The sequence below is a fragment of the Eleutherodactylus coqui genome, chromosome 6, assembly GCF_035609145.1.
Source record: "Eleutherodactylus coqui strain aEleCoq1 chromosome 6, aEleCoq1.hap1, whole genome shotgun sequence".
Classification (NCBI taxonomy): domain Eukaryota; kingdom Metazoa; phylum Chordata; class Amphibia; order Anura; family Eleutherodactylidae; genus Eleutherodactylus; species Eleutherodactylus coqui.
The window spans coordinates 85,636,578-85,662,808 of NC_089842.1; the positions used below are offsets into that span (position 1 = coordinate 85,636,578).

The 26,231-nt window shown below is 44.6% G+C and overlaps 1 protein-coding gene across 1 annotated transcript; it reads right to left on the reverse strand.

The window, feature by feature from the left end:
• Positions 1-667: 667 nt before the first annotated feature.
• Positions 668-26,231, reverse strand: LOC136631382 (phospholipase A2 inhibitor and Ly6/PLAUR domain-containing protein-like). The gene is made up of 5 exons (XM_066605660.1): positions 26,138-26,231; positions 9,647-9,763; positions 4,182-4,331; positions 3,149-3,280; positions 668-1,655 (listed from the first exon to the last, which is right to left on the reverse strand). The coding sequence occupies exons 1-5, from the start codon at positions 26,187-26,189 to the stop codon at positions 1,462-1,464; spliced, it is 645 nt and encodes a 214-aa protein (XP_066461757.1). The 5' UTR covers positions 26,190-26,231; the 3' UTR covers positions 668-1,461.

Here is a 26,231-nt window from a genome sequence, read left to right on the forward strand (position 1 = left end):
TGCAATGCGCAGACTTATTCTCACGGGCGTATGCAATTTTGGTCCGTGAAAAATGCACCATTTTTAGTGCGTTTGTATGTGTGAATTTGGTGCGTATTCTCTGTGTTTCTCATGTGCTCAGAAAAAAAAAAGCAACAAGGCCCAGCTGATGTCACACGAAAGCCGCAGAGAATCGCAGCATGCTGCCATTTCTCCTCCGCAAGCAGAAAATCGCAATCGATTTCCGCTCATGTAGAGGAAATCGCGTTTTTCCGTTGCATGCTATGTGTGGCATTTGCTGCAGAACCCGGAGGCGGATGTCCGATCCGGATTCCACACTCCAAATCCACCCGCGTGCATGCAGCTCAAGTTAGATCAATGGTTCCATATTCAGTCAGAGGACTGAATACAGACAGAATATATACTGTATTGAATGGGGCCTAAACTTTACTGTATGAGAAACTAGTACTAGAATTGTTGTGGAGCCACACTTGTTGCTTGCAGTACCGACTATACGCTCTAGTTGGCAGCAGACTCTTGGAACCTAATTTTAACCTAATAAAGCAGATCCTATTTTCATCTTCTTACAGACTCTGCAGATTTCCTTCTCCACATTTGTAATAAAGTCATCTATAAACTGCTTTATTAGACAGTGTACACAGGCAGGTCTAACGAAGAGTCAGCCAACTTTATTTAAAAATGTATTTAATTAGGAAGTTAATTTATTGTTTCAATAAGGAAGAGAAAACAAACAGCGAAATGCAATTACAGCAAGATTTCCAAAGTCACAGAGGATCATGGTGACAGCGCCTGTACACAACGTACGCCATACACAAGACACAACCCATCGGTCAGCATGGTGGAGGGAGGGGGTGTCTTGTCATTTAGGGAACTACAAGTCCCATCCTGCTCGGCCAGCCAGACCAGCTTAATAGGACTGTTGTATTCTTGAAATGCTGAGGCTTGTAGTCCTACAACAGAGTCCTTGGCAACCAAAATCTACATTTATTCCATTGTTCTCTAAAGAGTCATGGTTACTTTGATAACCTAAAGGGGTATTGGCGAGGGCATCCCAAAAATGAGGCTGTTTGGATTATATCGCTTGCTATTTAATACGGTGGCCGGACCCAATTTGTGAAGTGGGCACCTCAGGAGGGCGGAATAATATTGCGTCCGTTTAGCTTTTTTTTGTCACTAACGTAGCCATGCAGTTGCTATTGCACACGAACCATTTAGTAATATGATTTCCCATATACAAGTTTGCTTTGGAGTATAGAGGTCAACAGTGTTCTGCACATACGTGTAACATACGTGTATAAATGAATCGGAGCTGTTATATAGATATACCTGGCTCTGCAAATACACAGCGGTTAAACATGCATTGCCCTGCTTGTATACTGTGGGGACATCTCTGCAATGCATTCTTGCCCGGGAAGGGTCCCAATGAAGTCTCCGTAGGAATCGGGGAGGGATTGATGAGGATTATGATAGCAGCTTCAGCATGGCAATGACAATGGCTAGAGGAAAGAACAGACCGGGGAGCAGAGACGGCGCATGGTTGGTGCATTCAAATTTGTTTATTAGGATCCGGTCGTTGAGGAGGGTGCTCATGTTCTGCATTTTACAGACGTTTTCGGTGGCACAGCCTTGAGTTAGATACGTTTCCTTTGTCTTTGCTGTTGGAAAGATGAAAAGTTATAATGGTGGTAAAGTACAAAAACACATTTGTCACAGCATTTTTAATCGCCATTTTTACAGGATTTCTTAAAATCACTAGTAAATATGTGTTTGACTCAACTTCTGTACTGCCAGAACACGGATTTCTGGAGGCTCTTATGCTGTCTGTTATATCCCCTAAACCAGTGGTGGCAAACCTATGGCACGTGTGCCAGAGGTGGCACGCAGAGCCCTCCCTGCTGGCAGGCGCCGCTATCGGCTGCTCATAATCTCATTGAATACTGGCAGAGGCCGCGGCTCCCCTGCTGGTATTCACTCAGTGGCACTGATCCCGGCGCACACTGTGACTTCAGTGTGCAGCTGGGATCCTCCTTCCCCCTCCCCTGACGTCTCCTCTTAGGTTCCACGAGAGCAGGGGGAGGAGGTGTCCGGCAGTACACTGCACCTGGGATCAGTGCAAGCAGCAGCGCTGAGTAGAGGAGCAGCGGTGCATTGACGAGGAGAAGGGAGTAAGTATATGGGTCTTGGGGGGGCGCTATTATTACTGAGGGGCCGCTGTGGGATGTCAGTATTACTATTGAGGGGCCGCTGTGGGGTGTCACTATTCCTACTGGGGGGGCTGCTGTGGGGTGTCACTATTACTCCTGGGGGGCCGCTGTGGGGTGTCACTATTACTACTGGGGGGCCGCTGTGGGGTGTCACTATTACTACTGGGGGGCCGCTGTGGGGTGTCACTATTACTACTTGGGGGGCCGCTGTGGGGTGTCACTATTACTACTTTGGGGCTACTGTGGGATGTCACTATTACTACTGGAGGCCGCTGTGGGATGTCTCTATTTCTACTTGGGGCCGCTGTGGGATGTCACTATTACCGCTGCGGTCGCTGTGGCGGGGTCACTGTTATCACTGGGGCTGCTGTGGGGGGTCACTGTTACCGCTGGGGCCGCTGTGGTGGGTCACTATTACCGCTGGGGTATGTTTACACATGGTGGAAATGCTGCAGAAAGTCCTCCGCGGAAATTTCTGTGGCAAATTCTACAGCATTTCCGCATCCAAAAAGCTGTCAAAATCTGCATACTGTCTATTTTGAAACAGCCCTGTCCATTTTCGGAAAATCATACGTCGTGATAAGCCCCGCTCCCCGATGTGTTGGCACTTTGCGATACATCAGTGGGTTTTGGGTGGCAGTTTGGGCACTTAGTCTCTAAAAGGTTTGCCATCACAGCCCTACACCATAGCATTGCCTAACTAAGAAGGGTTAAGCTTCATGTCAAGTTTGGGAAAGCTGTAGGACAACCCCAGCTTGGGGGTTACGCCTTGGTGGCCATATTGGTTACCCACCAACATTTTTCAGAAAGACATTAGTAAGAGGGTACATATATAGGATTTCTAATAATGTGACAGAGAAGGTCAACTTAAGGACATATGAGATGGCAATGGGGTTGGCACAGTAGGCATGGGTACAAGGAGATCGTAGGGATCATGTACTTACGGTCCTTGGAATTGTAGCTCACACACTGTTTCTCTTCTCCGGTGCACTTGACTTTGAGTGGCTTCTTGCACTTTTCGTTGGCTTCGTCGCATGAAGGGCACTCCAGTTCATTTTGCTTTGTGTTTTTTAGTACTGGTAAAGTATACAGAGGAAGAGAGATGCTAGAACGTTCCATGTTTAGAGAAACATGATGAAGAGGAGCTGTTTTCATCTAACACAGGCAATGTGTCCTTGATTGCAACCCACGAACACCAACTTTGGCCTTGCAGCAATATTTGGGCACTATCTGCTCACAACACCAATATTTGTTCACTGAACACTTAGAATGCTTAAAAGTCGTAATACTCAACGCAACAATCCCTCACCGCTCCCAATGTGATGCTTCTCAGGGTGACCAGACATGTGACTGTTGTAGCCAATCAATGATCGCACTGACCTGCTACATCCATTGATTGGCTGCAGTGGTCACATGTCTGTGTCTACAAGGACTAGGAAGGCCAGTGATTGGTCACCAGGAAGGGAAGTAGAGAGATCAAAGGGGAACCCAGGGAAGCCTCAGATTAGGAAGTACGGTAAGGGGGGTATCCTTTTATTACATGTATAGCTACAACAACTGGCTGCATTCACACAATGTTCGCAGTGTCTGTTTGTCATGTGTGCTTCCATAGTCTATCATTCACCTGATGTTTCATTTGATTGGACCACACTGGCAAAGATGAGCACTGACAAAAGGGCAGCCATTGAATATAAGCACTTGCAGTATGCATGCTGTTGAAGGATTAATAGGCTAACCCAAGGGCATAGCTATAAAGGGTGTAGAGGTTGTGGCCACAGACAGGTCCTGGAGCCTGAGGTCCCTCTGACCCATATGACAAAATCAGTAGTAGTGACACATCATTCTTGGAGCCATTGTGTTGGAGTCATTGAGTTTGCATTGGGGTCGAGAAACTTCAGTTTACCCTTCTAGGTCTGCCTAGATTTTAATTCCAACAGTTCGATTTTACGTACAGGTTACTGGTGCAATAAAACTTACCGTCAAACACCGGTATGGGGCATTTTTCTTTATCACAGCACTTGGTTGCGGCATACAGGTTGGTGGTGTTCGTGGCCACGCTGTACGTTGTGTTGCACTCATCCTTGCTTCCACATGCTCTCACAAGTGATTTTGTGGATGGTTTACCTTCTGTTTGTTTTGAAAGAAATGCAAATGTTATTTTAAGAAGATAGTGGGCAGATCTGTGAAAAACTTGCAGAAGATACCCCCAAATATACCAATAACATGTTCTTTGCTGGGTAGTTCTAGGTGTGCATTTTAAAGATTATAGAAACAAGAGGTTAACTCCTTAAGGAACAAGCACTGTAAATTTGCGATGCTTGGTCCTGGGCTTTAATCCGGCCTGACAGCAGAAGTACGACGGAATTAAAGTCTCTGCTCCTGTAGTCAAGTAAGAGCAGGTCAGGTTGTCAGCTGTTAGTAACAGCTCAGAACCTGGAGAAGAGGGAAGTAGTTTTTAACCGCTTTAACCCTCTTCTTTCCAGGGTACATAGCACTCAAAGAGCGCTATGTACTAAGAAGTGAAAATGGAAGTGTTTCCTACACTATATGACCCGGTGTTCACATGACCGCCGGAAGCCCCCTGTTACAGCAGAGCTGCAGGGTCCAAGCAGACCCTGATGAGTTCTGCCAGTGACTATTGTCACTACATGAGGATGTTTTCCCTGTAACTGGGGCTTCTATGGATGCCCCAGCTACAGTGGAAAAGTGTGTATTAAAAAAAACAAACAGGCAATGAGAATGACCCCCAGGGGTATTATATGATGTCATGGGGGACATAGGTGGTAAAAAAAATAGTTACAGGAATGAGTAAAAAAAAAGTTACAGAATAAAATAAAAAATGTATACATGAAAAAGAAAATGACCCAAAGCCGATAATAACCAAAACAGTCGCTGTATACGCCCTGTAATCCGAAACCATACATATTATATATCAAAATGTCCAAAACAAAAAGGAACCCATTCCCATACTTTATTTTAGCGGAATTATACTAATTTTAAAAAACAAACAAACAATAAATGTTAAAAAAAACAACATTTTTTTTTTAAAGCTTTTTATCCCCAATAAAACGGGGGGAAAAAAGTCAGTGAAAAAGATATTAAAAAAACAGCCCTACATATCATGGGGGAAAAAAGGAGCACAAACAATTTTGGTAGCTAAAGAAAAAAAAAATAGGACAGTAAGACCACCACATGAGTAAAATCCCTAAAAGTATCTGGCTCTTAAGGTACAAAACAGCCTGCTCCTTAAGGGGTTAAAGTGTTAGAGCACTTTTACACTAGTCGGGCGCTAAAGCACCCAACAGTCATCTCGCTCCTGTTCTTTCACACAGGAGCAGTGATCGCTCAGTGAATGGAGGTGGAGCTGGATGGAGATCACTTCGGCTGCCCGCCTCCATTCACAGTAAACAGGCAGTCATTCATAGATGATCAGCATTTCACTTTTATGCCTGCTGAAACTGAATGATGAGCGATAAGCGAACAAATTATCGTTCATCATTACTTGCTAGCAGCATTTATACTGAATGATCATTCAGATGTACACAATCTAGCAAGAATCGTTCCATGGAAAAGGGCCCTTCAGTTATCCCAGTGAGGACAGATTGCTATTATATATGCCATCAGTTGATGATCTGGTCGTGTCCGATGACTTGGAGTGTTGCCTACAAGCGAGCACTGGACACACTGGCAGAGCTTATACTAGCTTGCCAACTTGGTCTTCTTCCTGCGGAGGGGTTTCTGCTGTGCCGGCTGTCTTGCTGGTCCCGGGCCTGTGGTTGTGTTGCACCATGGTTTTTGTTTCCGCTCGAGTGCATGAAGAATCATTTTTCCATAGCATGCTATGGAGGGTTATTGCTGCTTAATTCCAGATGTGGACGCCCGCTCCAGATTCCGCAGCAAGAAATCCGCCCCTCGGACATGAGGCCCAAGGCCTCATGTCCACGGGGAAAATCAGGCCCGCTCCGGATTCTCCATGGAGAATCCGTAGCGGGTCCCTCCTGCCCTGCGGACATGAGGGCTGAAAATAAGAATAAATAAGAATAAATTTACCTCTTGCCCGCTCTGGATCCTTCCTTCGCCGCGGCGTCATCTTCTCTGCGTCGCGGCCGTATCTTCTTTCTTCGGCCCGGCGGATGCGCAGGATGACGTTGGTGATGTGACCCGCGCATGTGCCAGCCCGAAGAAAAAAGATCCGGCCGCGACGGAGAGAAGATGGAGCCTCAGCGAAGGGAAGAACCGGAGCGGGTGAGTAAATTCCTATTTTAGGTCTCCCGCGGATCCGGGCGGCTTCCATAGGCTGCAATAGAAGCCCACGGGAGACCCGCACGAAAATGGAGCATGGTCCAGATTTTTTCATGCTCCATTTTTTTTAAAATCCCCTTTATTAACCATCCGCGGGTATTTATCTACCCGCGGGTGGTCAATGCATCCCTATGGGATGCGGATCCGCGGGCAGGAAAAGAGTTAAAATCCGCTGCGCATTTTAATTCTTCTTTTGCCCGTGGACATGAGGCCTAAGTGTGGATTGTGAAGTCCTTTCCGAATATTTGGCTCGGATGCGATGGCCAACTTTGATGGCCAGAGAGCGATGTTATAGGGTCCTTCGGCACCAAATGAGTTAAGGGATGCAGCAGCAACACTTCCTAATGAAAGTTGCCTGGGTTGGGTGGTCTTCCAAATGAACTTTTTAAGTGCTACCAGGATATTCTTCTGCCACATTTGTTGAAGTGTTTACTGTATCGTTGCATGAAGACCTACTTCCACCATCAATGAGAGATGCTATGATTATCTTTATTGCTAAACCAGGAAAGGATGTGTCTCCTCCTGACTAATTGTCTAAGATCTCATTGTTATACTTATTGTCCAATATCTCTGTCCACTGATGTTAAAACTTCATGAAGGTGCTTGCGAATAGATTACTTTTAGTAATGACTCATTAGTAGACAAGGATCAGTCTGGTTTCATGCCAAACAGATCAGCTGCTATTAATTTAAGGAGTTTATATCTGAATCTCCAGGTCGATCATCGAGTTTGTGGGAGCGGCGCTGTTTTTTCAGTTGACACTACCAGCAGCTTCTAAAATGACGGGATGTATTTCCACTGTAACAGTATATGTGAGAGGGATGAAAAGAGGAAACAAGGCACTATATCCAATGACGGTATTGGGTTAAAAATGTAATTATGGAATAAATTTAAGCAGATTTTGAAATGAGATGGATTTACTACATATACACCCCCCTCTAAAGGAATCCTACATTTTTTTAGGCTGGTGGTATTCCCACCATGGGAGAAGAGCCGGTTAATCTAGTTGGAACAGGTATATTCTGTGGGTCTTTTTTATGGTTTTGAACAATTTCGAGAGCTTTATGATGTTCCCCATAGTTATTTTCCCAGATCCTTCAGTTACAATGTGTTCGCTGCTCAGGCCCAGGCAGTGTCTGTGCTTACAGTTCAACACCCTTTGGGGAATTTTCTTGGGTGTTCTGGAGCTACGAAGAGTGTAACATCTCATTTACATAGACTGATGCTTTCTTACTATTTACAGCAATTCCCAATAGAGATAAAACATGGAAAAAAGATTTAGGATAAATGGGCTGCAGAGTTGCGTATGATTCCTATGATAACCCTAGGTGAAAGTCAATGAGTTTTTACCTAGAGGATGGCACAAAAAATGTAGGTAGAAGCCAATTTACTTCATTTAAGGTAAAAAATTCCTTCCCAATTCCAAGTCTGGCAATTAAAAATAATCCCCGGATCAACAACCGTTCTGAAGTAAGCAGTGACTACAACATGTAATATTGTAGCACTCTATGTATTTAATTGCGTAGAGTTTATCGTACTCCATTAAGTCGCTTAACATGAGTATTAGATTAAACTCAGACTGTCTAAAATGATACATGGATGGTGCAGATTTAATGCATATGGTCTGGGATTATGTACAATGGCGTGAATTTTGGAATGGGGTATTAGAAATAATTAAAAATGGATGTCTTGTCAAGATTGGTCTTAATCCCAGAACTTGTATCCTGGGTATTGTTGATGGGCATACTCTTTTGGGAATTCAGAGAGCATTGTATCAGGTGCGGAAGCCGATTACTGCACGTTGGTTGCAGCCTGCTTAACTTAACTTCCCTTCCACCCTTTTTCCCCTGACAGTAGATTTTAAGAGAGATTATATTATTAGAAAGGCATATATATCAAAAAAACAGCCTGTTTGACTAAGTTTGAGATAATTTTAGGAAGATGGTCTGATATCTATAATGGGTAGTTCACATCAAGTGCTGGTTGCATTGACATACCATAGAAAAGGTGATGGGTTTAGGAGGAGGTGGGGAGAGAGGTAGAAAGATGGAGGAGGGTTAAGGCCCATTAAGACATAATGATTATCACTCAAAATTCGCTCAAGAGCCATCTTTTGAGTGATAATCGTTGCGTCTAAAGGTGCAGGCATCATGCCTTGTTCGTTCATCGCTCATTTCTAGCAAGCTAGAAATGAGCGATGAGCCTTATCAGTGCTGCATGCTGATATCCCAGCGGGCGATGCTGATAGTATTCTTTCAGCTGGTATCCTGCTGGCACTTCTCAGCGGGACACCAGCTGAAAGCGCTGAGAGCAAAGCAGTTGTTTGCATATACAAAACAGCTGCATTGTTCTCGGAGCTATCACTGCAGTGTCCTGCTAGCTACTTAGAGTTATGCAAAGATGATCGCTCAAAACTGTCACTCAAACTGTCGTTTGAACTATCATTTTAATTTTCCTTTTTTGTATTAGTTATGATTGCATTGTTTGGGTGGATTAATGATAATGTTCCATGTATGCATGTATAAATTTCTTAGAATTAAGGGGTAATTACATTCAAAAATATAATTTTAATAAAAAGAATCTCATTAAAAACCCGACTACATCGCAGGCTGTATTTAAACAGGTGAGTGTGATATCAGCCTGATATTGCACTCCTAAACTGTAGTATAGCTTCATTCTAGCAATAAATGGTGGTCTTAGCAATCGGACCTCCATGATCCAAGTGATGGCATATCTAGAGATATACTACAATACATTCCTTACTATATACTGTAGTGTATCTCTTGTCTTTACTGGAATGTCTATTAAAATGGGCTTTTATGCACACCTCAGCCAAGAATGAGCAGAAGTGAAAATGAAGAAGATACAAGTTACAAGCGATCGCTCCCCACAAACCTATACTGTATAGCGTTTTATACAGCTTCTCCAAGTATATAACCTGCCAGCTACCGATTGGACTGCATGTCCAATGTAACAGGATCCCTTTAATTTGGGGGAGGGGGGGGGGGGGTACCAGCCCGTAGACTAGCGCCAACATCTTCTTCTGAAATGCCTCATAGGCAGGATGTCCCTTTGAGCAGCACAATGCTGAATTAAGGGATATTTTACGTCCATTCGTTCAACACATTACCAAGACTTACGTGTGATAATTTCGGTGATGGTGGATATACATATATCGGTTGTTTTTACACATGTCTTCTCATCTTTCATACAATCACTCCCATTGGTGGTACAGTGATAACAGCTCAATGAAAAGGCTGAGGAAAGAAAAGATTGGTTTACATGCAGTACCATACACTGAGCATTTAAGAAACTCATACAAAATAGCCTGAACTTTCCTAGACCCTCTTATAACACTAGCCACATCCTTTGGTAGGCACAGGGGGCACTCTAGCACCTATATGTTACATCTATATAATACTAGTTACATGTTTGTGACCATTATTCTGCTTCGTCAGCATTCTAGTGACCCATGAGTTAAAGGGGTTGTCCTGTTTTAAACCATCGATGGCCTATCCTCAAGATCTGTCATCAGTAGTATATTGGTGAGGGCCAACCTCAGGATACTCTGCAATATCCTCTGTTTTCTGGGTGGTGTGCTCAGACACCGAGCTGATTTCTGCAGGAAGCAAGCAACTCTGTCCCCGTTGCAAAGGGAAAGCTCGGTATTACAGGCAAAGTTGTCATTGAAATAAATGTGGCAAGGCTCGGTACTGCAGGCCAAGTTCACTGCAGTGCGATCAGAACTGTCTGCTTCCTGCAAACATTAGCCCCATGCACAAGCTTACTGGCCCAGAAAACAGGTGATCTGTGGGAATCTCAGGCTACAGACCCCAGCTGATCTACTATTGATGACCTATCCCAAGGATAGGCGATCAATAGTTTACAACTTGACAACCCCTTTAAATCTATTTAATATTCTGTACATCCTTGTCACAATGAATATGCACATGCAGTATTTTAGTGCCCCTACGTTGCCTGTATACGATATTAGACACCTACGAATAAAATACACTCTAGTTGATATATATGTGTGCTCTAGCATAGGTTGTAGGTAGCTAATGTTAGGTATATCTTTGTGATGACTATCCTGCACAAGGAGAATTTATCTGGTACGCAGGCTATATCAGTTTTAGATGTAACAACCGGTATTAGTGTATCTTGACGCCACCAGCCTGAGGGGGTGGAGATAGGCTGAGGAGAAGGGAACACCCAAAGATTCTCATTGGCAGACGCAGACATGCTCCCGCTGTCTTCCCACCCTGCCCTGCCGCTGATCAACGCAGCTGGTCTCCAGCTGATAGCCGCCTGCCGGCTCCCAGTGTCAACCCTGCTCCCGCTGTAACCCCCCACCTGCGCTAATAGCCACACGCCGCCGGTTCCCAATGTAATCCCCTCACCCCCCATTCCTTCCTGGCGCTGATGACCACGGCCGCCGGCTCCCCTGCTCCTGCTGCGACCGGACCTCTGAAGCCGCTGGCTCCCCTACTCCTGCCGCACGCTGCCGGCTCCCGATGTAAACCTCCCCCCCTTCCTGCCGCTGATAATCGCTGCCGCCGGCTCCCCTGCTCCTGCCGCACGCCGCCGCCACCTCCCGATGTAACCCCTGCCGCTGACTGCGCGGCAGGACCTCTGAAGTCCCAGGGTATGTGTATTTGTCTGTAAAGCTGAAGCTGCGTCTATGCAGCCAGTTAGAATCTTCCCTCAACCTAGGGGCATATCGCTGAGGGTGTGTATGCATCTGCCAATGGAAATATTTGGGCGTTCCCTTCTCCTCAGCCCATCTCCACCCCTCAGGCTGGTGGCGTCAAGATACACTAATACCGTGACAACCCATATTGTGTACAATACTAGGTGGGTCCCCACAGAAACTATATTTCCCCCCACAGATAACCAGTATACAATTCTGAATGTTACTTACCTTTGTACAACATTAGGGTTCTAGATGCCCATATATAACACCAGCTGCATTCTTGTGTATATTGTATATTCTACTCGGGGAGCGTTCTACTGACCATTCTAACTTACCTGTATGTAATAATGGGCTGTTCACACTAAGATTTAACCATCTGTGAATCATATACGTTTTTATACAAAAAATGTATAGAAACGTTTAGCTTCACATAGCCATAGGCTATAGTCAACAATAGTTCAACAATGCATACGTTTTTGACTACGTTTGGCCTTCTATACACTTGTGAACAGTTTTTTTGTGGGATGAAAAAGCATAACCTAGTACTTCTTTTGAGTCAAAAAACAAATGAAAACATACTTTTTTTTTTTTTAACACTACAGTCAATGGAAACATAAGGCTGTGCTTTTACCATACATTTAAGGTAAACGATTTGGTCATCAAATACATTAAAAGGAAAAATAAAAACCTTATACATTTTTAGTGTAAAAATGGACACAAACCTATAGAATTCAATGAATGGCTGAGCGCTGCCTTTGATTGGCTGAGCGCTGTGACCAATCACAGGCAGCGCTCAGCTGTCATTCAATCAATGGCTGAGCGCTGCCTGTGATGGGCTGAGCGCTCAACCAATCAGACCAGCACTTTCAAGAAGCAGGTATTTTTAAAATCTCCACTTCTTGAAAGTGTTTTAGATCATTGTCAGAATTGCAGAGAGAAGACACACCTGAGCGCTGCTAGGTGAGTAATGTTTTTTGGGTTTTTTTTTCTAGACCTAGGGATGATTTTCAGAGAATGGCATATATTTTAAGTCCTTCCCCAAAAATCACTGCGGGGTTTGCTTTCAATGGGGCTGGCGGCAGCAGCGCTGGCCCCATTGAAAGCAATGGCCACGGAGCTTTGGTCATGCGCATTTTCCTAATGCATGGAGTGCTTTTGAATGCGCACATAGGTGCGCAAAAAAAACAAACGCTCGTCTGACTGAGCCCTTTAAGGGAATCTATCACCTACTTTTAGCCCAATATACTAAGCTTATGAGCTGAAAGTAGGTGACTTGCTGAGTTCGGGAATATAAGTGTTATACTTACCTTCCCCTTTGTTCAACCAGTGTCAGCGCAGGAAGCCGTTGCCGTATTGCATTGAGCAGCACAGCCAAGTAGTTCGCCCATTAAAAATTCGAACGGACGGATTACGTAGCAGCACCGTTCAATGCATTGAGCGTTGGCTTCCAGCACCGACACCGGGGGAGAGACAGGTGAGTCAAGTATAAAACTTACACCCCTGGACTCATCAGGTCACCTACTTTCAGCCCATAAGATTAGTTTATAAGGCTAAAAGTAGGTGACAGAGTCTCTGTCTGGCGCAGAGTGTTAGGCAGTAGAAAGGCAGTCCTAAGCTCTCACTCATGCCCTGAAGGTTGTGAGTTCAATCCCCAAATCGTTCAGGTAGCCAGTTCAAGGTTGAATCAGCCTTCCAAGGTCCGTAAAATGAGTACCCAGCTTTGCGGGGGTTAATAAATAAAAATTACCTGAAAGCGCTGCGGAATAAGTTGGTGCTATACAAATAACAAGATTTATTTTAGTTTCATTTAGTAGTACGGACCTGCAGCTGTAATATGCTGCCCTCACTAAGAGCCGCTGTAAGTCACAAAATCTCATCAATTCTCATAATGCACCTTGCAGCCATGCTGCCTTTATGTCCTCGAGTTGCTGTATATTGTGACATGACTGTCACCGCAGCGCAGTATTTACTGTCTCTGCACCAGATGCCCCTTCCATAAAGGAACTGTATATCCTGTGAACATTCTTCCTCACCATGTGATGAGGAATCCAACCACATGCTGACCTATTTGCAGGTGAGTCTTTCACCTTGGTGACTATTTTAGTTCTTCGGAATAGGTCAATACTACTCAGCGCAGCGAAATTAGTCAGGCCAGAGGGAAATCACAAAAATAATGTTTTTTGATGCTGAGATCTTTGAGAAGACTGTAATTAGGACATAATTATAATGATCTTCATGTGCAATGATTTGCTGTAAGGATAGTGCGCCCCATAGCAACCAATCAGAGCTCTTCCTTAGGTGCCTTACTCGGACCAGAAATATAGATGCTGGATTAAGACTTATTGCTATGAGTCACAGTGTCTCTTTTAGGGCGCCTTCACACTTGCGAGAAAATCATGCGTTTTTCGCGCAATGCGAGAGTGGGTGAGAACGTAGAATTATGAAGCCAATGATTTTCAGTGGTTTCCTTCACATTTGCGATGTTTTTACTTATGGGATGTTGTGAGAAATAAAAACCGCGGTATGCTCTATCTTTCTGCATTTTGTGTTTTTTTTATCCCCTATGTTTCCCTATAGAGCTTCCTTTTTATCGCATCACAAAGTACAAAATGTTTTTAACATTAAAAAGTCCTGCTGACTTTCGCGCTGAAAAATCACGGCAAAATCGCGGGTAGAAAAAATGGCTCAAAAATCGCAAGTGGCAGCGATGTTTTTGTGAGAGAAAACAGCGCAGATGCTCAAAAATCGCGGTAAAAGTGTTGTAATTTTCTCGCAGCAATATTGTGATCGCCAGTGTGAAGGAGTCCTAACAAAGATGTCAGAGCTAAGAAGCAAGAAGTGTTGTCATGGGTGCACAGGCCATTCTCACTTAATGATATAGTGAGTAGAAGTAGTGGGGCTGAGAGGGACCGTAACAAGCCAAGTGGGCTATTGGAAGACACAGGTACAAGTGAGTTTTCTTTCCTTCAACATATAAAGTGAAGGTTCAAGTTCTGCAGCAAGGATAACCTGTAAGTTACATATTCTATTACTGTCCAAGTTAAATTGAAGGGTTCATTAAAGAGATGGTACCTCTTTTGAAAAGGGTCTTGGATTGGGACTGTCAAAGTCAGACTGTGGCCTAGAGACTACTTTTGTGTTATGTAGAATAAATGCAAGGTACATGTTGGCAGCTGAGAATAGTTGGATTTCTGTGAAATATAGTGGTATCATGGCTACAAGGACAATGGAGGTTTCAGGTAAATGTGACTGGTGCAACCTAGAGTGAGCTGTGGCATAGAATATCCTGTGACAGATCCACAGTAGGATGGGTTAAAGAGGTTGTGCTATGAAAATAATGGTTTATAGTTACATCCAGCCCATAATTTTCAAGAATTTTTGTATTTACACTTATTAAAAAAATCTTTCTATCCCCAAATATTTCAGAATAGCGCCACCTGCTGTTTCTATTCTGTGTCCACCTTGGTAATTGTTCCAAAGTGGTCTCACATGCTCAGTCTTGCTTCTCTCTCTGCTTTACTGGGCATATGGAGGGATCCCTGGTGTGATGAGCGGCTGCTTCTGAAGTTGCTGGGTCTTCTCTTATGTCAGAAGAAATCCTAAGCAAGTGATTGTGATTCCTGAATAGGGAATACTGCTGTTGGAATTCCTCAGTATCTCCTCTGACAAGCAGAGAAGACGTAGTAGCTTCAGTAGCAGTCGGCCACCACTTCAGGAATCCTTCCTCATACCTAGTGGAGCGGAGAGAAGCAGGACCGAACAGGGGTGACCAGGTTGGAACTTTTAGGCTGAGTGAAGCAGCCGTCCTGCGTTTTGCTTCCCTGACACATGTAGATGAATGTGGACGGTCTAGTAGCCAGGTGTATCTATACATAGCTTCTTCCATATCTGGTTGGGGGTCGGATATTTACCTTCTAAGTTGTCTAACACGCTATTAACCTATCAGCCAGTATTTCTTGACCTATTTAGCCTTGGGGCACCCCTGCAAAATTTTGTTTTACAAAATTCAAAAACTGCTAAAAACAAGTAATTTCCAACATACAATCACATTCAGAACAGCAGTATCCAACTCCATCGCAATATAATCCCATTTAGAACTATGTTCACTCTTCCCTCGTACCATTTTCTTTGCTGCCCCTCTCCCCCCAGCTGCAGCCATTCACAGGACTTGCTTTCATCTTACCAGCACCTCTGCAGCAGCCGTGTTCAGGGCTAACATTCCTCTTTCCCAACCGGCAAGCAGTAGCCACCGCCATGTCATTTGCCAACCCATCCGCTCACCTGCCCCCTGGTAGTCAGTCAGTTTCTTTGCCAGCCCACCCACTTGCTGCCCCCTTGGTAATGAATCTGTTCATAGGCCTTATTCACACGGGCGTAATATGCAGTAAATAGAACCCATTGATTTCAGTAGGTTCATTCATCTGCTTATTTTTCGTGCAAGTTTTGTGTATCACGTACCAAAATAGGCCATGGAAGTGAACGGTCTGGGACAAATACGCAGTGAATGGTACCCCCTGAGGAAGCTGGAGGCGAAACATGTGCTGTGTGCGGGTGGTAAGGTGGGCTTTATACATTACCTACTTCTGGTTATATGTATAGATTCAATGCTTTGTATGCTTGATGTGTTATTTTATACGATTAAATGTTTGTTGATATGTAATTCTGCATACGTGCATTTTTTGAGCATATATTTAATTCTATGAACTTGATATGTTGTATGCCTTCCTTCTGCCTGTCTGCTGCACATTGGAGACTCCTCTCTGTTGTATTGTAACATCTTTTTAATTGTAATGAACAAAATATTAAAGCTTTTTTTTATGAAAGCTTTACGTGCTGACTGATCATTTTTGGATGAGACATGTATTCACTGCCTATTTGGGTATTAAAGCAATGGGCCTTTCTGTGTATTTTTTTGCACGCATAAATACACTGCGAATAATACACAGAAGGGCTGAAATATGCAGGGAATAGGCATGTTTTTGTCTGCGAATATGCTGCCTATTCACGAGCCATAATATGCTCATGCCCATGGGAATGAGCTCTGCTTGCAGCTTCTGTCCCTCCTGCTCTGCTCCTTTCTCACAGGACAGGCAGCATGCGTGTCCTATTTTCAGCGTTTAACGGACAAAAATCGCCATTGAGATGAATGGGGTGCGTAAAAAAACACAGTAAATATACAATTGCGCGATTATTGTTCACTTTTGCCCGTTATCTGTAGCTAAGCCGCCTTTCCATTCTGTACTGTAGAAAAGCTGGGTATCACCCCTGTGGTGGTTGGAAGGTCAGCCATGGAATTTTACCGGAAACTGCTGAATAGTCTTTGGCAGAAGAGGATGCTGCTTTCCTTTTAGTCACCGCGATCTGCAGAATGATGATTAATCATTCTCCGTACTAATTGTACTTTTTCCAAGCATCTGACTGGTCAAAAATAGACCAAGATGCATTCATGATCCCTTGGGCATTGGGCAAAAGTACATCCAGCACTAATGGTCCGAGCCTCGTGGTGATCTACTGATCACTGGTTTAAAGTAGGTCTCTGCTCTTAAGATCCTTCCAGTATAACTGTACATAACATATGGAATGACTCACAGATACCCAAGTTATATCGCTTTATGTGTCCGTACTCAGGCCAGCATTCACTATGGTGATGTCTGCCCTATGTAGGCAGTCATGTGATCCAACAGCTCGGTTCACACCAGCTTTAGCCTACATCAGAGGATTTCCAATGCATCCCTCCAATGAAAAGATGCACTGTAAAGGCCGACAGCGGGATACAATGCCCATAGGCTCCCATTGGCAAATATACACAGATACAAGCCGGTATAATAGTTATTGCTGCGTAACGTAGTACACAACAACATAGTCTACTACACTATTCCATATGTTGTTTTTCTTTTTGCGGTATACTACCATGTAGCGGTCGTTTGTACCTTGTCGGGTGATTGGAGACTGACTGGATATGCTTTACATATACACTGGAAGCTTTCGATGCTAACACGATATAAAGGGCCTACTGGTGGTTTCACACTTGCCCGTGGATTCCACTTTCCTACTCCGTCTCAGAACAGAACCAAACAGTGCCAAACAAACCCCATTGACTATAATGGGGTCCGTTTAATTTCCGTTCAGTTGGCTGTTTTTTTTTTTTCTTCCAGTATTTTGAGCCACATCTGCAGCGGAACCCCCGACCGGAGGTTCCAGTGCAGATGTGAAATTGGCCTAAGGGCTCCTTCACACGAGTGTATGCGTTTTAATGATCGCCTACACGTGCCGTTAAATTGCGTGAATGAAAAAAACGACGCAATCAAGTCTTGAGCTTAATTAGAATTTTCTTGCCTATTCACACGGCTGGGTGCGACGTATTAGCGGGGAAAAAAAATGCGCCGCAGCCCGGAAATCCCTCGCTCGGCATAAATCCTCTGAATGACTTTAAAGGTCTAAATAGAGGCACCTGTAAGTTTTCCCCTGTGTTGCACGTTGCTAAATTGCCTCCCCATCCCTTTTTTCCCAGCTCCCGTAGGAGTCTATGGGAGCCGCCGGCGTATTCCGGCTGCAAAATAGAACCAGAACTATCCTTTCTGGCCATGCATAAGAGCGCCCACCGGAATCAGCAGCGTATGCGCTATTTCTTTCCGCCGGCCAATTGCTTGTGGTGTAAACATGCATAGGAATCCAATGCCTCAGGTGGTCGCGATATTCAGACAGGCAAGAAAATGGGGCCACGTAAAAACGCTCATGTCAATAAAGCCTAAGGGTGGTTTTACATGGAACAATCGTTCCAAGACTTACCACTCCTGTACTCTGACGCAGGCGCAATAGTCATACAGTGAATGGAGGTGGAGTGTGTGGGAGATTTCTTCTGGCTGCTCGCCTTCATTCACTGAGTGATTTCTTTTTACGTAGTACCCTATTAGGGGTTGATCCAGGGAACAGTCTGATTGCCATTAGGGAGTCGGGAAGGAATTTTTTCCCCAAAAGGGCTAATTGACTTCTGGCCTTGGGGTTTTTTGCCTTCCTCTGGATCAACACAGTAGGATAGACAGGCTGCACTAGATGGACAATGTCTTCATTCGGCCTTACATACTATGTTACTATGTTATGTTACTGTCTGGTCCCGGGTTTGCACAAAACAAAAATAGCTGAAAATCACTCATTTGAGCGATCTTTTGGCCGCTTCTTGTCCCGTGTAAAGCCACCGTAACTGCAACTGTTATATGACCCCGGACAATGCATTACACTCTGGTAACCGGAAACCAGCCTAATTCCGAATGATGCTTCAGATCAGGGGCGTAGCTAAAGGCTCATGGGGCCGGATGCAAAAGTTTATCTTGGAGCTCCCAACTTCTATTAACCCCTTAGGCCTCATGTCCACGGGGAAAATCGGGCCCGCTACGGATTCTACATGTAGAATCTGCAGCGGGTCCCTCCTGCCCCGCGGACGTGAGCGCTGAAAATACAAATAAAAAGGAATTTACCTATCCGTAGCGGGCGGCGAAGCTCTGCTCTTCCTCACGGCCGGATCTTCTTTTTCGGCCGGCGGATGAATTCCTTACGCCGGCGGCACGTCGCCGACACGTCGGCGACGTGCCGCGCGCATGCGCCGGGCACATCCGCCGAGCCGAAGCAAGAGAGATGCGGCCGTGAGGAAGAGAAGAGCTTCGCGGCCCGCTGCGGGTGAGTAAATCCTTGAAATTCCTATTTTAGGTCTCCCGCGGATCCGGACGGCTTCCATAGGCTTCAATAGAAGCCCGCGGGAGACCCGCACGAAAATGGAGCATGGTCCAGATTTTTTCATGCTCCATTTTTTTTAAAATCCCTTTTATTGACGATCCACGGGTATTTATCTACCCGCGGGTGGTCAATGCATCCCTATGGGGTGCGGATCCGCGCGCGGGAGATCCGCTGCGGATTTTAAATCTCATTTTGCCCGTGGACATGAGCCCTAACGCAGAGGCGTAACTTGAAGCTTCTGGGCCCCAATGCAAAACCTGTAAGAGGGCCCCCAACTATAATGCTTTATTCATAGTACTTGGCTCCCTATATGGAGAAGAGAGGCCTTATGGGCCCCTAAGGCTCCTGGGCCCGGGTGCAACCGCGTCCCCTATAGTTACACCAGTGCTTCTGATAGGAATGAAGAAGGATACATCATGTCACTACATACAATATAAGTAAAGCAAACCGTTTTAAAAATGGCCTTTAATTTGAAGTTAATGTTGATCTTTTAATTCCTGTTACAGCCTGTATTATACTCCAGAGTTGCATTAACAGGTCTGCAAGGCTTCAGAGCTGGAATCCCTTGCTGATTCGGTGTCTGCTCTGGTGGTTTGTACTCTGGGAAGTTTATCCAGTACACCAGGCCCTGTACAATCATCTGCTGCACTAAAGAAGCCTAGCTAAACTGTTAGGGGCATGTCTGTCAACAAGCTTGTTGACTGTTTCCAATAGCAACTAGCAGAATCGTGACAGCTTATAGCTGTATAATCTTGTGTCTTCTGCAGGTTTGTATGTTCTCCTTGTGGGTGTAAATACAGTGTAAGCTATAAGGCTCTTAGCAAAATGTGGGAACAGCCATGCTATTATGCCGGTTGCCCACTAGCTGCACCAATACCCTTGTGCTTCCATAGGTTTCATATGGATATTCCAGATTTTCTCCATATTTCAAAAAAGTTGGCTTGTGAGCAGTCATTTAAGGGGTTGGCCAGTTAGAATTAACTTTTTAAAAACAGAGCCAAAAGGGTTAAAACAAAGGGCACTTACCCGTCCTGCAGCCCCACGATTCCTCCAATATCTATTGGCAGCAGAAGTCAGGTGACCGCTGCCTGGCAATGAGGATAGATGGCGCTCATAGAATATCCTCTACCTACTGCAATAAAATGTATGAGACAACAAACAAGCCGCCGGTGGCCGGGCGCTGGCATGAGCTCCGGCTGTAGGGGGGCATCCTGAAGCGCACTGCAGAACTGATGCTGCACCTTTTTTGGGTTCTGGTCAATAAAACCTGGATGGGGTATCTTTTTGTGCTCCTGTGTACCTGTAATGGGGTTACAAGTGATGTTGGATTAGAAGGGGTTGGTGGCGGCCATACTTGGTCCCACATACCGCCCTGGTACGATAAGTGGCTTGTTTTTTTCTCACATATGTTTTATTGCAGTCGGTAGAACATATTCTATGAACGCTATCCTTTTGTCTTCCGGATTCCATGCTCACCCCGGACCTTGGTATTGGGCTGTTGAGATTGGTGGTTTCCACATGGATGTCCTGAATAGACGGAGACTCATCCCAGCCTACTGAGGATTATATATGAAGCCCAATGCTGTTGGGTGTAGTGGTGTGCCACGGTTTCCATCGCGCACCACCAGGTAAGTCTGTTTTACATTGCCTATAGTTTTGGGGGCGCTATCCATTTTTTTTATTTTGAGTCTCGTACTTGGGAATGAGAGGCCGCAGCGTGACATTTCTAGACTCCTGGCATCATGGCGTCCAGGATGTAAGTTCTGATGCCAGAAGAAAGGGTGGTGATGCTGCAGCTTCTGATTGGTAGGTAACAGTCACCTGACTTTTGCTGTCAGCAGAGACTGGAAGAATCGCATTACTGCAGTGCTGGATCGGCAGGGCTCAGGATGAGCAAGTAGCCTTTGCTTTATTGTTTTAACCCTTTTGGCTCCAATTCTAACTAAACAACCCCTTAAAAAGGGCTGCACCAGAGTTACAAGCTACCCCCTACCCACAGGAGGTTGTGTCCCTCCTCTACTCATCACTGTGGGCATGTTTCTCCCACCTGCAGCGACACCACAGTGATTGGAGGCTGGCCATTCATTTCATTGGGGCTGACGGAAATACCCAAGCGCTTGCTGCACGACTGTCTCCACAGTCCGTTGAAAATGAATAGAATGGCAGCTCTCTTGCACGACCATCATTTCATTTATTCTCCTCCTCACTGTAGGGGTGCAGTAAGCCTGTATCTGTATCGGTGGGGGTCTCTGTGGCGAGACCCCCAACTATCAGCAGGTTATCCCTTATCCTTTAGATAGGGGAAAACTTGTAATTCTGGTACATCCCCTTAAAGGACTAACGCCAATGTATCTCTGTACAGCTCCATGGAATATGTTAGCGCCATATTAACAATAGATTAAAAGCGTTTGATAGCTTTTAATCTATTGCATGGGTATTAAATACTAATAATGATGTAATTATTTAATAGAATAAATAACAGATACCTATTACTACAATGGGCCTAAGTCTAAGTCTAGGCCCTCCATTGGTGAGGGCTGTGGTCTCCTGGAAACATCTTAGGGCTCGCTGATACGCGCATATTTTACCACATATTATACGCGCATACACGCCACGATAGTGTACGAACACAGTCGGCACGCAGATACGCAATGCATTGCCGACTGCTATGTGCTCCCACGCAGGGAGCCAAAAACCGCTTGTGTGAGAGAGCCCTTAATTATATAACTTGGAAGGCTCAGATGCAATTACTCCCTTATACTTCCACAATACCGAGAAATTACAGCAAATGATGACGTTCTATATATTTAATCGAAGAAATGCAGACAGAGTGGATTTTTATCTCTACTCATTTGGTTCTTGTAACGAGCTCGCTGATCACAGCTCAAATTCCTATACTGTGCAATAATTCCTACTTCTATACAGGGCGAGTCAGAATTCTGGCAACGAGCATATATATCCTATAGGGCTGCTCAGTCTGCAACTCTCCAATATACGTTGGGCTTCAATTTCACACATTTTTAAGATTTCTGCTTGGCGTCAGTGAATGGGAATGTGTTTGTTTACAGCCAGAAGCTGACCATTTGTGCAATCCAAATACTGCTAGCGGAGGTTTGCTACAAATGTGTTCAGTTTATCATGCTGTAAACTAAACAGTCTGATACTTTTTACCAAATTATTAGGACAGAGAATATTCTAGTCTAAATACAATTGTAATACATCTTTAAATGTATTAAACTTGTGGTTGCATTTTCAGCTTCTGGCTATAAATAAGTGTGTGCCCATTCATTGACAGCAAGCAGAGATCTTGTGAGAAACTAAAAAAATAAGTGTTTTAGAAATTGTTGCAGCAGAATGTTTAATTATATGAAGATTAAGGCTGCAGTCACACGGGACAGAAATCCCGCAGAAACCTCGCGGATTGTCCGTACCAGGACCGCTCGGAAATTCCGCGAGATTTCCACGGCTTGAAGTCCCGCGGGTTTTGGGGAGAAAGTCTGCACGGAAATTCTGTGTTTTTGAAAATGAAGACTTTGTTATTGGTTTTCATTAAAAAATTCTGATTGTTTGATTTCTATGGTTGCATTGTTTTTAAAGGCACTGCAGACTACAGGCCTGAAATCCTAGCAAACTCTGTCAGAGTAAACTGACTGGCTCCTCACCTAGCCTGCTCCCATCTTCTGAAGGTGCATTCACTGTCTATTCACTGAGCTACTACAGAGGACTATATGACAGTGCTGGGGGATGGTGGAGGAGATCAGGATGACAGAGGGCAGAGAAAACTACTGCTACAGAGGACTATATGGTGGTGCGAGGGGATTGTGAAGGTGAGCACAGCAGAGAAAGCTGGCTACTATTATAGAGGGATGCATGACAGTGCTGAGGGATAGTGGAGGAGATTATAAGGGCAGAGCAGAGATAACAACTATTACAGAAGACTGTATGACAGTGCCTGGGGATAGAGGAGGGGAGCAGGGCAGAGAAAGGTACTATTACAGAAGTCTGTAATTCACTCCAGGTAAATTTTCTCCTCTTATCAGCAGTGATGGGGAACTGAGCAGCAGCTATTCAGAGAGGGTGAAATAGATGGAAAGATAGCTGTGTAGTATTGAGTGGGCGTGGTTATGCTACACAGCCTCAGAAAGAGGTGAGGGGAGCAAAGTTTTTGTGCATTTATGAGAGACCAGTTGATCAATACTGGGAATGTCCCAAACAAGAAACTTGAATGTAGGAGAGCATGTAAAACAAGTATACGGCTTTCTTAATGCATGAAAATGAAAACTCAATGCAAAAAAACAAACAAATGCATTATCTTTTTCTGCAGGGACTTGGTAAGATATTTGTGTATTGATTTTTTTCATGTACATAGGTTTGCATAGCTTTTAATGACAAAGATGAACTCTTTAAAGTCAGATAGACTTCAACATTATATAATAGACCATTAGATGTATGTTATGTGGCAGATGAACTCTATATAGGGGTACTAACTGAGTGAGGCTAATATTTTGATCCCCAAAACAGTTCAGAGGAGGCTGTACAGTGTGCCCATTTACCAGCTGAGTTTGTCATCTGAGTGGCACAATGTAATAGAGGGTCAGTCTGTGAAGCAGCATTGCCGACAAGAGGGAGGACTACCCTCACACCGGTAACTGTAAACAGAAATGGGCCCCACCAGGTTCAGCGGCCTGCTCATTGGGCACTCTTTGTGCCATTAGGTTGGCTCTTTAAAGTGCATGCTTTACATTTGTTCCAGCAGCAGTTCGTGCTGCAGAGCTGCTCTTTCTATTGTAACTGAGGACAAGACGTTATAGCCATATTAGTCAGCTATTTTGGAGGCTATGGTCCTGAGTCTTCTGGTCACCCATCCTCTTAACCAAAATACACAGCCCTTTCCCCCCCTTGTCCCTTCCATAATCACACCCCTGAATCTTGTACATGACTGGTAACCCCCTGGACTCTCTACAGGGCACTAGGAGTCCCAGATGTACCGGCGGCTCACAATGGTTCTCCTCTTAGGGTTTCCATTCATTTCATGGGAAGGCACAGCCCTAATAATCCAGTACGATGGGAAGTATTTAACAGCCCCCTGAAGCCCACTTCTACATAACATTTAGAAATAACTAGAAATTATTTATTTTACCGCACTGTTAAACTGCACTTTAATGCCTATCCGTGACATCAAAGTGGTTGACGCAGGGATGATACCTATTCTAAACAATTCCCACCATATACAGGCAGTATATAAAGTTACTGAGTGCAGCTGGAATGGATCCAAGAGTCAATTACTTTGTCAGACTCCCAAGGGGTTGCTGCCAAACGGGAGATTGCCATTTGCAATTGCTAATGGGTGTGAGGTCACGGCAATGGCTTTTGGGAAAAGGGATCCATTACACTTCAGTTTTCTACCTGCAGAGCTTTCCACCTAACAAATATAGACCCCCCGAGAAAACCTGCCCACTTAGCACTAAATTCTGTGCTGCAAGGGGGCAAATGATATATGGGATAATGTAAATTATAAGAATATTAGAAGTCAATGACTTCTACTCAGGAAGCAATGGCTGCACTTTTCTTATAATATATACCTCAACTGCTGCATTACCTCTTTATAGAGACTAATGGGGAAATGCTTGTCCACTACTGACTAATATGAAGAGCCATCATACTCTTCATAAAGAATTTTAACAGCAGCTGAGGTGTGCATTATGAGGTTCTGCAGCAGCCGAGGCGTATATTTATGTAGTTCTGCAGCAGCTGAGATGTATATTATGTAGTTCTGCAGCAGCTAAGATGTATATTATGAGGTTTTGCAGCAACTGAGGCTTGTATCATGAGGTTCTGCAGCAGCTGAGGTGTGTACTATGAGGTTCTATGACAGCTGAGGTTCGTATCATGAGGTTCTGCAGCAGCTGAGGTTTGTATCATGAGGTTCTACAACAGCTGAGGCGTGTACTATGGTGTTCTGTGACAGCTGAGGTGTGTACTATGAGGTTCTGTGACAGCTGAGGTTCGTATCATGAGGTTCTGCAGCAGCTGAGGTTTGTACCATGAGGTTCTACAACAGCTGAGGTGTGTACTATGGTGTTCTGTGACAGCTGAGGTGTGTACTATGAGGTTCTGTGACAGCTGAGGTTCGTATTATGAGGTTCTGCAGCAGCTGAGGTGCGTACTATGGGTTTCTGGGACAGCTAAAGTTCGTATTATGTATTTCTGTGGCAGCTGTAGTGTGTATTTTGAGGTTCTGCAGCAGCAGGAACAAAGTACTGTATAATACATCTGACAACTATTCTGGAACATCTAGTACATGTCAGTCAATCAGTGGTTTCAACAGGAGAAGAAACTGCTTTCAAAAGGGATCTGTGATAGACATTTTCTACAGGAAGAGATAAGCAGCGCCTTAAAAGTGCCGCTTATCTCTGTATAATCATCAGATCTGACATCACAATGCGACGTTTATATAAGTATTATTTACAGACATGTCAGGGGACCTTTTTCATCAATGTGGACAATAACAATAAAGGTGTATCATAACATATAAATGTAAAGTAGAGGCCGCACGATGTCTCATTGGCTCTCACTGGCAAGGACTCAAGTCCTGGGTTCTAATCCGACCAGGGATAACATCTGCAGGGAGTTTGTATGTCCCCCCCCCCCCCATATTAACATAATGATCCTCCAGATCTTCCAAAAGCGTACCGATTAGTTTCCACCGTAGGATGGTTGTGAGCCTCCCTGGGGACCGATGGAGTGATTACACTCTATACAGCACCGCAGAATATGTTGCCGCTATATGCTGTATATGACAAGAGCTAAATCTGTCTTCCTCATCAGTCTTCAATGAGGGTCCTGTCTCATTCCTAAATCTGCCTTCTCCATTACCATCCACAGGCACAAACACATTCTGCTTAGATGTGCGTCACAGGCAGACATTACCCAGACACCCCGAGTCACACTGGATTTAGCACAGGCAAACTTGCAAGACACACAAGCACCTTCTATACCGACAATGCAACAGAAGAGGCCCAGTAATGTCTGCAGACATAAAGAATTGCCCCTTACCATGCAGTCAGGGACAGATGTAGCTGAGCTCATTTTGTTGCACTTAGTGTGGCCACCTGCAGTCCTGTGACATGCCACAGATGAGTTGTGTTAAATGACAAACTCAGCCCTGCTACATTTGTCAGACTCGCTACATAGATGATGCGCTCACCTCCTTCCAGTAAGCCAGCCACTAGGCAGAGGACAGCTACAGCCGATACCATGGTGCTGCTCTGCAGTGCTCGGGATGCTGCGATGCTGTTTGA